This window comes from Nannospalax galili, unplaced genomic scaffold (assembly GCF_000622305.1).
Source record: "Nannospalax galili isolate Female #2095 unplaced genomic scaffold, S.galili_v1.0 scaffold31, whole genome shotgun sequence".
Classification (NCBI taxonomy): domain Eukaryota; kingdom Metazoa; phylum Chordata; class Mammalia; order Rodentia; family Spalacidae; genus Nannospalax; species Nannospalax galili.
The window spans coordinates 5,208,747-5,219,993 of NW_008332149.1; the positions used below are offsets into that span (position 1 = coordinate 5,208,747).

Here is an 11,247-nt window from a genome sequence, read left to right on the forward strand (position 1 = left end):
GGCCCTGGCTCCCTGTGCCTGGTAAACAATGATTACATTACAACAAACCACAAAGTCAATTTGGTGGAGAAACACTGAATTGAAACTCAGACCCCAGAAAATTGCTTGACAAAAAAGGACAGCACAGTGAGACAGGCCAAAAGGGTTGTCCAAGAGTAGGTGCCAGCCACATTCCTTTGCCAGGGCCATCACCCCATCTTCTCCACTCCCCCTGGAGGCAGGCATGGTTATAGATTTTTATATTTCTCTGAGACTCTTCTAGGACGAGGACTCTGTGCAGTGACTCTCACCTAACAGTGACAGAGCTGCAAAGCCCCAAGGCAATGTGTGGGGTGTGCGATTCCTTACTGTGTATCTTAGGGCTTTGTGGCTAATCTCTCTTCCTTCTCAGTAATTTACTTTCTCTTACAGAGTTTTCCTCTTTTTCTTTTTAAAGCATCATCGTTCTCCATTTGTTCTGTTGCTATTTCAGGAAGGATTTGGAAGACAGCCTGGAAATGGAATGTCTTCACAATACTGTTCTGAGATCAAGGTGTCTGAAGACAGCTGCCCCCGTGGTTGCTGGCATCCTGGTTTCAAAGCACAGAACGCAGGAGTGTGACATAGTATAGTAAAGCACTGGCTCTCGCCCAGGGGCTGTATTGCTCCACCTCCCTCTCCAGGAATAGGTGGTATTATCTGAATGCATTTCCTGCATCATACCTGGGGAGTGGGGTAAAGGCAGGGGGTGGTTGCTTTACACCCCACCATGGGTTGTACTCACCAGCTGGGCTGGAGAGATGACTTAATGGGTAAAGTGCCTGCTGAGCAAGCAGGTACTGCTCTTGAAGAGGACCTAAATTCAGTTTGCAGCACCCATGCCAAGCTGCTCACAACTGCCTGTAAATCCAGTTGCAGAAGATCTGACTCCCTCTTCTGAACTTCGAGGGTACCTGCACTCAGGTGCACACCCCACCCCCATACACATGACTAAAAATAATTAAAATAAATATTAACACAGAAACTACCTCAGTTTGATTGTTACTAGTGGAGGAGAAAGCCAAATGTAGGTGGGAGTTTGGAGAGGGCCGTGTGTGTACAGTACATGCATGTGAAGGATTGCTGCCGAGTGTGTTATTACAAGATGGGTGTATAATGCCAAGCAAAATAGGGCCCCAGGCTAAACCATCACCTCTTCTTGCCTGCCTCACACCCAAGTTCTAACTGCAGAGAAGCAGAGTATTTGGGTTTTGATAAATTTCTCTCCAAATATAAGCAGCTGATGGACACCCAGGAGATACAACAAATGTTCATGCCGTCCTGTGTTCCATCTTCCACAGCAGACATACCTCTTTTAAAAAGCAAAAGCTGCAAAAAGACTCTTTGCTCTGTTAATGTTCTAGCCCACGACTTCAGCATTTTGAATGGAATCAAAGAAAAATTAGAGACTGTGGATATAAAAGTGTTATCTATGGGAACTGAAGTTATTCAAAGACATGAAAGCACATTTAAGACCTTCCAGGTTGCTTGATCTTCAGGAACTAGAGCATCGTGACCTTGAGAAAAGACGGAATGGTGTCAACCAGGAGACCAATATTATATTGAGCTATCCTTTGTCTCTTTTAACAGCCATTAGTTAGCAGTCTTTGTGTTTGACTACACATTTTGGTAATGACTGGACCAAACTCTTAGAACATACATTAAGGTGCATGGACCTCTGACCTCTACCAACTCTAAGGGAAATGATGAGACAGCATCTGCATCCAGTAGGTGATCCCCTGCCTTGTTAAAGACCATGTCTGAGTCTTGCAAAGGATTCCCCACCTTTTTGTAGCCACTCACTTGATGACTTCTATTCATCTAGTCTCCTTTTTTTTTTAACTGTGTGTGTGTGTGTGTGTGTGTGTGTGTGTGTGTATGCACATGAGCATAGGACACACGTGAAGGTCAGAGAACAATTTACAGGAGTCAGTTCTCTCCCTCTGTCATGTAGGTTCCGGGTATCAAACTCAGGTCATCAGGCTTGGTGGCAAGCACCTTTACCTATTGAGCCAGCTTACCAGCCCAACCACACCCATTTTCTTTCATCATCTTTCACATATCTCTCCAGGGCAACTTGAGTTCCTGGTGCATAGTAGCTCATGTTCAGCTCAGAACAAACTATTATGTTATTTTTATGCTGACATATACATTTCATAGTATATTAATTTAGTTGATTCTCATTCATGTGCCCTACTTAATGAGAAATAAACCCCCCAAATAAAATGAGCTTCTAAAGATATGAGACATGCCGCAATACCTCATAACAGGGGTAGTTGTAATTTGTATTATGTGTGCTTATGTGTACACGTGTGGTACATGTAGGCACACATGTAAAGCCGGAAGTTGTTATTGAGTGTCTTTCCATATCCCTCCCCACCTTATTTTTTGTCTGTCACTGAACCTGGAGCTCACCATTTGGCTAGACTGGCTGGCCAGGAATCCCACAGGATCCACCTGTCTCCAATCAAACCTGAACTGGTTTTGGGTGCATGTTCAGTAAGACAAACTGCCCTTCAAATGAACTTTTAGGGAGAATTCCCTATTCACCATAGCATGCCTATGCATAAATTGGGCATGCATGAGACTAAAATCAGATGCATTATGGGAAGGGACATGCACAGCAGAAAAAATGAATAGGTGACCTAATCTATCAGTCAGAATACAGAATCACTCAAACTATACCATTTAGCAACCAAACTCTTATTGCTCTTGAGCATTATGAAAATAAATCCTGTACAATAATCAGGGCTCTTGAGTCTCTCGCCAATGTGGCCACTGTCAATCCTGACAGCATATCCTATAGTCTGTACTATTGCTTTGTTCAGAATAAAGTTATGTTGCTACTTTTGCAAGTCTGCGTGAGCCCTTATTTTCCAATTCTTTGGGTAAGAGGCCAAGAATCTGGACACATCTGGTCTAGACCCCAACTACTAGTAATAGGTGTAGGATCCAAACTCTGCTATCCAGACTTATATGAAACTTAGATTCTTAAGTGACTGACTTCAGAAAACAGGAGCTAATTTTTAAAAGACAGTGTCTGGCTTTGGAGAATAGTTGGGACCTCAAGATAGAGTTCTTGATGCAGAATGGCACTAGTGGGGGTGACAAGAACCTGTGGCAGTGTTTTCAGGAGTGGAAGGGTAGAGCCTTTTCATTGGGGGTGGTTTGGGAAGCTCAGTCTCAATATGAGTCCCTTATTTATATAGACAACTCCCTTGCCCTGGTCAATAGCAAGCACATCAACTCTCAGCAGTGAACACAAGCTTTGCCTACAGTAGCTCTGCATATTTTATTTTAATTTTACAAAATGCTTATTTTTCATTGTACTTGAGATTATTTATGCCTGTAGAAAATGTCTTTTGAATTTCTTTTATTCATTCATTTTAATTAATTTAAAATTTTATGTGTATGTCTATAACCCTCATGTATGTAAGTGCACCTGTGTTGTGTGTATAATGCCCAGGGAGGTCAGAAGAAGACGTCAGATCCCCTGGAACTGGAGTTATAGGTGGTTGTTAGCCACAATGCTAACAATGGTTGTTAGCCACAAGTGCTGAGAGTCGAACCCGGATCCTCTGCAAAAGTAGTCAGTGCTCTTAACTGCTGAGCCATCTCTCCAGCCCCCTGAATTTATTTCTTTAAGAATTTGGATAAAGCTCTGGATGGTGCTCAGTTGATAGAGTGCTTACCTAGCATGCACAAAGCCCCGACTGTGGTCCATAACACTGTATAAAACTGGGTGTGGTGCTGAAAGTTTGTAATTCCAGCACTTGGGAAGTGGAGGATCAGAAGTTCAAGGTCATCTTTATTTTTATAGTGAGTTTGACGACAGATTGGGATATATGAGACCCTATCTTCAAAAGAAAGAATCTGGATATTAAAGAAAGGTGTCCTGAATTGGCATATAGGTGGGCACCAGCCTTGATGTGAATGTGGTGGTCATCATGGAGTACTTGCATGCAAATATCCATCCTAATGACCTCACAGCTAACTCAAGGCCTTACTTTAGTTCAGTGTGTAAGTCGTGTACAAGGCTATTAAGCTACCAAAGGAGAAATTACTGAAAGAAACAGCCCTGATGAGATAGGTAAGTCTGAGAATTGAAAATCAAGATTCCTGAGGATGTTAATTGGTTGATGCCACCAAGGTTTCTGATTGGGCTTTCTAGAGTAGTGGCACCCTGGGATGTTATCCAACTTCCCTCTGTCAAACTCTGCACTAGACAAGGGGTGCTTGGAGCACCAAAATGCATCATACTTAGTCCTCTCTCTCCCTCAGGGCACCTTGTCCTCTAGGGCTTGTCACAGAATAGATCCTCAATAAATAGCCATTGAACCATCAGGCTTCATCATTCCCAACTCTCATGTGTTGAGGAGGATCTTTACCTTATGTGGGGGATCTACCCACCCCCTGTTGGGGTGAGCCATTGAACCATCAGGCTTCATCATTCCCAACTCTCATGTGTAGAGGAGGATCTTTACCTTATGTGGGGGATCTACCCACCCCCTGTTGGGGTGGTGGGTAGCCTGCATTGAGGGGAGAATGGAAAGCAGAGAGAAGACATTGTTAGTTACAAACTGCCATTATAAGAAGTCTGTGCTATATGTATTTGTTTTATAGAGTTTCTGTTCTGGAGCATGCTTGGGATGGTCACCTCTGTTCCTAGAAATTGTTTAGAGATCCAAAGTCTGTCTACAGCAAGTGTAGCCTGATTGGTGACAAAGAATGTTTGCTTTACCCATCCTGTTAACTCCATGGGAGGGAAGACCATCTTAGAGTAGGTAGGTTTTCTTTCTGGAAAAGTGGGCACTGCTCAGGACATAGTCAAAAGTTTTCACATATACTTTAGTAGAGAAAAATCAAAATTTTCCTAAGCATTGAGCCCAAAACGTTGGAACCAAATATGGACCACAGACTGAAACAAGGCAAAAACAAGGTACAGCCTACATAATACTTCAGGGATGGGAGCTTAGGGGTCTTACTCTTGGTTTTTCATGGGTTAACACGGAAAGTCAAGACTGAGAAAGAACATCTCTGGTCAGCCCCTTCTCAGAGTCATCTAAAGAAAACACATGGAATTTTCTTTATTTTTATGTGCAATGTCATGTCAGTTCCTGCTGCTGGCTGTTCTCTGCCCTAGAGGACCAGCCCTGCTATGTTGGAGAACCTTCTAGAGCTGGTGAGGAGCTCAGCCTAGGAACAAAGGGGGTGCCTGACTCTTGTAACACACAAAAGACAGGCTTAGATGACTATCTCACCTGCAGGGGACCTTCTGCCCTGTTACTGCCTGAACTTAGACAAGATTCAGGTAATTTCTTTCTTTCTGGACTGTTTCCCCATATTGAGCCAATGCTAGCATATCAGCATGAACTTATCTGGTGTCAAATCTTCAGCTCTCGGCTGGGGAGATGGCTTAGTGGGTGAAATTCCTGCTACATGACAATCTGAGTTTGTTTTCCTAGCACCACATAAAAAAACCACATACGGTGCCATACACCTCTAACTCCAGCTCTTGGGGGAGGATGGGCAGAGACAGGCAAATCTCAGGTGCTTGCTGTCCAGCCAGTTTAGCTGAAGCAGCAAGCTCCAGGTTCAGTGAAAGACCCTGTCTCAAAAAGTAAGGTGGAGAATGATAGAGGGAGACATCTGATAGTATTAACCTCTGGATGGACACATGTACACATGGGAGAACACATGCATGAGAACAGACATAGATGTATAGTAACTGAATAGGTTTGCCCTAAAATGAGGCAGATCTGAGTTGGAATTCCAGCTTATTAACTGTGCCAATATGGTTAGCTACTTAGAATCTTTACCAGACTTATTTGACAAGTGATAAACTACCATCTTCTATGGAAGGTGCCCCAGTACACTTGTGAGCTACTTTGAGGTTTATTTATTTATTTTTTTAAATTTTTATTTATTTTTTACATGTACGAGTGTATTGCCTGCATGTATGTAAGTGCACCCGTATTATGCAATGCCCACGGAGGTCAGAAGAGGGTGTTGGATCCTCTGGAACTGGAGTTATGGATGGCTGTTAGCTGCCATGTGGGTTCTGGGATTGGAACCTGGGTAAGAGCAGCCAGTGCTCTTAACTGCTGAGCCATCTCTCCAGCCCCTTGGGTTTATTATCTTTTAAATTTCATACTGGCTTCCACTGCATTGATTATCATAGGAATGTGGGTTTGGGATGGATACAAGTATGTAAATTGATGGCTTTTGTGTCACTGTTGACTTTTCTTCTTGTGTGGGTGAGTCACTTGAATTTTGAGGGTGGAATAATTCACTGCTTCTTTCTAGTCTAGCCCAGACATATGAAGCCCCAGAGGAGAAAGCAGGGGGACTTACCAAAGAGGGGACCAGGCCATGAAGTCCAACCTCTGGAAGACAAAAAGCAAGCAGCTCATGAAACCTGAGCAGGGCAGTTATGAAGTCCCTGTTCTTGACACATATCTCCCACAGCGCAGATTTATTTACCTTTTGGAGGCAACATAATGCTACTAAAGATTTTATGAAACTTTTAAGCTTTTCAAATGTCTGTTACTGTTATTCTAGTAGAAATCTTGAAATTACTGATTTATTTATTTATTTATTTATTTTTAATCCTAAAACTAGAGAAGGAGGCGAGGGCTTTTATACAAGAAGTGAAAGGAGAGATACAGGTCAGGAATTCAACAGTCTCTATGGGGAGAGTCAGGCAGCTGCGGCTTGAGGAAAAAGAGTGAGAAGGGAGTGTGGGATTCAGACACTGGGATTCAGCTTGTATAACGTAACTGACCTGAGGCCGGTATTTTCTGAGCCAGGTATGTAAATGTGGTCCCTGCATGTGGTGATCTGCACAGGAGCCAAAGTCACCAACTCTCCACTCTTCCCTCTGCTCTTCTCTGAGCCCGTAGCCCAAAACGCAATCCCTTAGGTAGGTAGGCCTTTCGACCCGATGCCTCTGACACACAGAAAGGCTGAAATTTCCCGACTGTCGCTCGTCCCCTCTCGCAGCACCCACACAAAGGTGCTATAAGTCACTTGGGAGCTGTCCGTAGTTTCCCCTTTGGCTGGGAGGAATCCGGAGCCTCCGCTCATGATACAGGACCCTCAGAGGGTCCGCCAGAGGGAGAGAGCCCCAAGGTCCCGGACCAGCTCCCAGCTCCGCAAGACAGGGTTAGACCCCCCGCTGCAGCGACTCTGTGGACCACAACCAGGACTCTGCAGAATCGGGAGCTGAAGGACCCGCCTATCCCATTCCCCCGCCCCACCCCCGCCTCCACTCTAATACATCTTGATCCCTCATCCCCACATCCTCCCCTGTTCGCTCTTGAGGCTGCACTGGGCTGTCCTGATAGCCCGACGCTTCGAGATTCTTCTCTGCCCTCCCCCGGGGCACGCCCCCTCCGGTGCATCTTCTCGGGGGCGCTGTACACTTTCGCAGTGGAGACCACCCTTCCCTTCTGGAACCCTGGCTCGTGACCCCTCCCCTTTCTGGCTCCGCCCCTCCTACACCCGCTGCCCCCCTCACTAGTTTTCTAAGCACCAAGTTGGACAGCACGCTCCGCCCTCATCTTTAGTACTAGGGAGCGCAGGAGAGGGGGCCGGAGCGGATGGGAGGAGCTCCCAGGCCCCTCAAAAGCTGCTGGCCCACTGGAAACCCCTGGATCCGTTGGTACAGCTTCCGAGGAGAAGAGAGCAGCCCGGGCGGCCGTCGTGGGCCGAGGACCACTGAGGGACAGCAGGCTGTCCACTCCTCCCTCCCGGGAGCGCACACCCGCCGGCCAAGCCGGGTCCACAGGTAGGACAAGTTCCTGGGTCTACTCTCTGTGGACCCTGAGGGCTATGCATGAATAGGAGACGCTTAAAGCACCTGTGCTCAGGTTTATTTTAGAGGTTGGAAGGACCTCTCTATTGCGTTTGCTGTTCTAGGGCTAGTTGTTTCAAAGGGAGGATTTGGGTGATGGAGAAAGGTATGGGAGGGACTGATGGAGGACGGAAAGTGATGGCCTTGATTACCTTTGGACAGGTGGCCATGACCTCACTGCCCACTCGAAGCCCCGGGAACCCCGGTTTGTTTTCTGGGCTGCCGCCAGCAGGCTCACCTCCAGCCAACCAGAGCGCAGAGGCCTCGCGGAGCAATGGGTCGGCTGCGGGGCCCCGCGCGGCAGCGGTCACGCCGTTCCAGAGCCTGCAGCTGGTGCATCAGCTGAAGGGGCTAATCCTACTGCTGTACAGCATCGTGGTGGTCGTGGGGCTGGTGGGCAACTGCCTGCTGGTGTTGGTGATCGCGCGGGTGCGCCGGCTGCACAACGTGACCAACTTCCTCATTGGCAACCTGGCTCTGTCCGACGTGCTCATGTGCGCCGCCTGCGTGCCGCTTACGCTGGCCTACGCCTTCGAGCCTCGCGGCTGGGTGTTTGGTGGCGGCCTGTGCCACCTGGTTTTCTTCCTGCAGCCAGTCACCGTGTACGTGTCCGTGTTCACACTCACCACGATCGCTGTGGACCGCTACGTCGTGCTGGTGCACCCGCTGCGCAGGCGCATCTCGCTGAGGCTCAGCGCCTACGCCGTGCTGGCCATCTGGGCGCTGTCCGCGGTGCTGGCGCTGCCGGCCGCTCTGCACACTTACCACGTGGAGCTCAAGCCCCACGACGTGCGCCTCTGCGAGGAGTTCTGGGGCACGCAGGAGCGCCAGCGCCAGCTCTACGCCTGGGGGCTGTTGCTGGGCACCTACCTGCTCCCTCTGCTGGTCATCCTCCTGTCGTATGTCCGGGTGTCGGTGAAGCTCCGGAACCGCGTGGTGCCTGGCAGTGTGACCCAGAGCCAGGCTGACTGGGACCGAGCGCGCCGCCGCCGCACCTTCTGCTTGCTGGTGGTGGTGGTGGTGGTGTTCGCAGTCTGCTGGCTGCCGCTGCACATCTTCAACCTGCTGCGGGACCTTGACCCGCGCGCCATTGACCCCTACGCCTTCGGGCTGGTGCAGCTGCTCTGCCACTGGCTCGCCATGAGCTCTGCCTGCTACAACCCCTTCATCTACGCCTGGCTGCACGACAGCTTCCGGGAGGAGCTGCGCAAGCTGCTACTGTCCTGGCCCCGCAGGATCGTGCCCCAGGGCCAAAGCATGACTGTCAGTGTGGTCATCTGATGCCAGCCTGCCAGGCCTGCTCTGGGAAGCTCCACATCCCTTTGCTATAGAAGTCGCACTGAGGTCGGGCTTGAGACCTTATTTCCAGCACCAGAGCTAAGCCAACACAGTGCAAAATTCCCATCCCAGCATTGTCTAGCTGTCTGTCTTGTTCTTCTGTCTCTGTGAAATGTTAAGTGGATTTTGGTATGCAGGAGGCCAGGGAGAGGGAAGTGGATTTATTATTCTTCCTTCTACCCTAGAGAGCCAAATACTGCTCTTTCTCTGGGTACAGAAAAAAATAATTCAGAAATGTAGTTTTACCGTTTCCTTTCTTTCTTTCTTTTGCTCTACTGCGGTGGCGAAGAAACTGTGGGTGGCATTTAACTGACAGTGCTGGGGTTGGTGAAGATTTTCCTTTTTAAAAGAACCCAGCTGAGATATAATGCCTGATGTTATTTCTATCAATGTGAGCCCTGGAGTCTCTAGGATTTCAGATAAATATATATCCCAAATCAACACTGAGGATTTCAGCATTTCCTGAATAAGGATTTTCATCTTAAAACCAATTGAATTTATAGCACGAAACCACTTTCAAACCATGTTTTAAAATGGTTTACTTTTGTTTCCCCTCCTAAACTCCCCAGTTGCTATATTAAAAAGATGAGGGCTGGGGATGTAGGTCAGTTGGTAAAGTGCTTGCCTAGCATGCATGAAGTCCTGGGTTCAGTCCCCAGTACTGCATAACTGGGTGTGGTGATACATACCTGTAATCCCAGAACACAGGAGGTGGAGGCAGGAGGATCAGGAGTTCAAGGCCAGTCTTGGAAATACGATGTGTTTGAGGCCAGCCTGGAATACATGAAAGGAATCAGTCAATGATCAAAGAGAAAAATATCCATTTCACTTAAGGGCACATATAATGGTCCATGACCAACATCCTGTGTGTGTGTGTGTGTGTGTGTGTGTGTGTGTGTGTGTATGTGTACTTGTATATCCAGTATTTGCCATAAGACAAACCCTCAAATATTTGACTTTATGAATGCTCAGTGTAAACTGTGTGCCACAGCATTCTTACGCATCCTGTAATTGCTGAATTTTGACAGATCAACAGCTGCCATCTGACTACCCAGCACCTGTTCCCTGGACACTTTTGCTGCATATCAGCCCAGAACCCAAGGGATGCAAAAAGACTACTTGAAGACAGCACAGAAAAAATAAACTCCCATCCACCAGAGGCATAGATCAGAAGCTAATTACCTCCAGGGTTACAGGAATAGGTGAAGACTCTTGGACAGGAACCCAGGCTGACGATCATCATATTAAGCTCCTGAGAGTTCTGTTAATAAGGACGTGTACCTGGGACAAGGGTCTCCACAATGGATGCTGGGACAGTAGCTGGGATGGTGAGAGCAGGAGCCTGGGGGAAAGGACACACAGCATCCAGCTGTCAGCCTGGCCTCTGTGTTATATGCAGTATGGACTAGGGTCTGCAGCAACTTTGTGAGGCTCCAGTGCTTCCCCAGCTCATGGAGAAGCAAAGCTTCCCCCCCCCCCCGAAATAGCCTCACCCATTTATCAGAGTGCTCTCTGAATCAAAGAGAGAGAGGACAGCACTGGCATGACAAGGTTAAATTCCACTAGGCTCATACCAATAAATGGAAGGGACAGTGAGTTTTCGCTACTAGGATAGGCAGCTCTAGGAATCTTAGTAGCTACAGGGTTAGAGTCAACAGATCAGGAGATGCTGACTTGGGAGAAAGGATAAGGAAGGTTAAGATGGGAGATGGTAGTTGTCTCTGGTAATAGCACCTAAGTGACTTTGAGCTTCATCTAGAGACTGAAGCACCAAGAACCTGTATTCTAATAATGAAACTGAGCCTAAGTGTAATGTCACAGTATTATGTTCCCTGCCCCAAATGACCTTATCTGCCAGGTATCCAGTGATGGGCTCCTGTGCTTCTGAAAGCTCCATTGCATTTGGGGTTCAAGGTCAGAGCATTCTTTTGATGGGTACATGTGAAGAGAATAGGGGATGGAGGACTAGGTGGGATTAGCTGGGGAGGGAGGTAGTTAATTGTGGTTTCTTTGTTGGAAATCACTGGTTCTCAGCC

The 11,247-nt window shown here is 47.5% G+C and overlaps 1 protein-coding gene across 1 annotated transcript; it reads left to right on the plus strand.

Moving 5' to 3' along the window:
• Positions 1–7,604: 7,604 nt before the first annotated feature.
• Positions 7,605–9,347, plus strand: Prlhr (prolactin releasing hormone receptor). Its single transcript, XM_008827322.1, has 2 exons — positions 7,605–7,807; positions 8,036–9,347. The coding sequence occupies exon 2, from the start codon at positions 8,042–8,044 to the stop codon at positions 9,152–9,154; it is 1,113 nt and encodes a 370-aa protein (XP_008825544.1). The 5' UTR covers positions 7,605–7,807; positions 8,036–8,041; the 3' UTR covers positions 9,155–9,347.
• Positions 9,348–11,247: the final 1,900 nt, after the last annotated feature.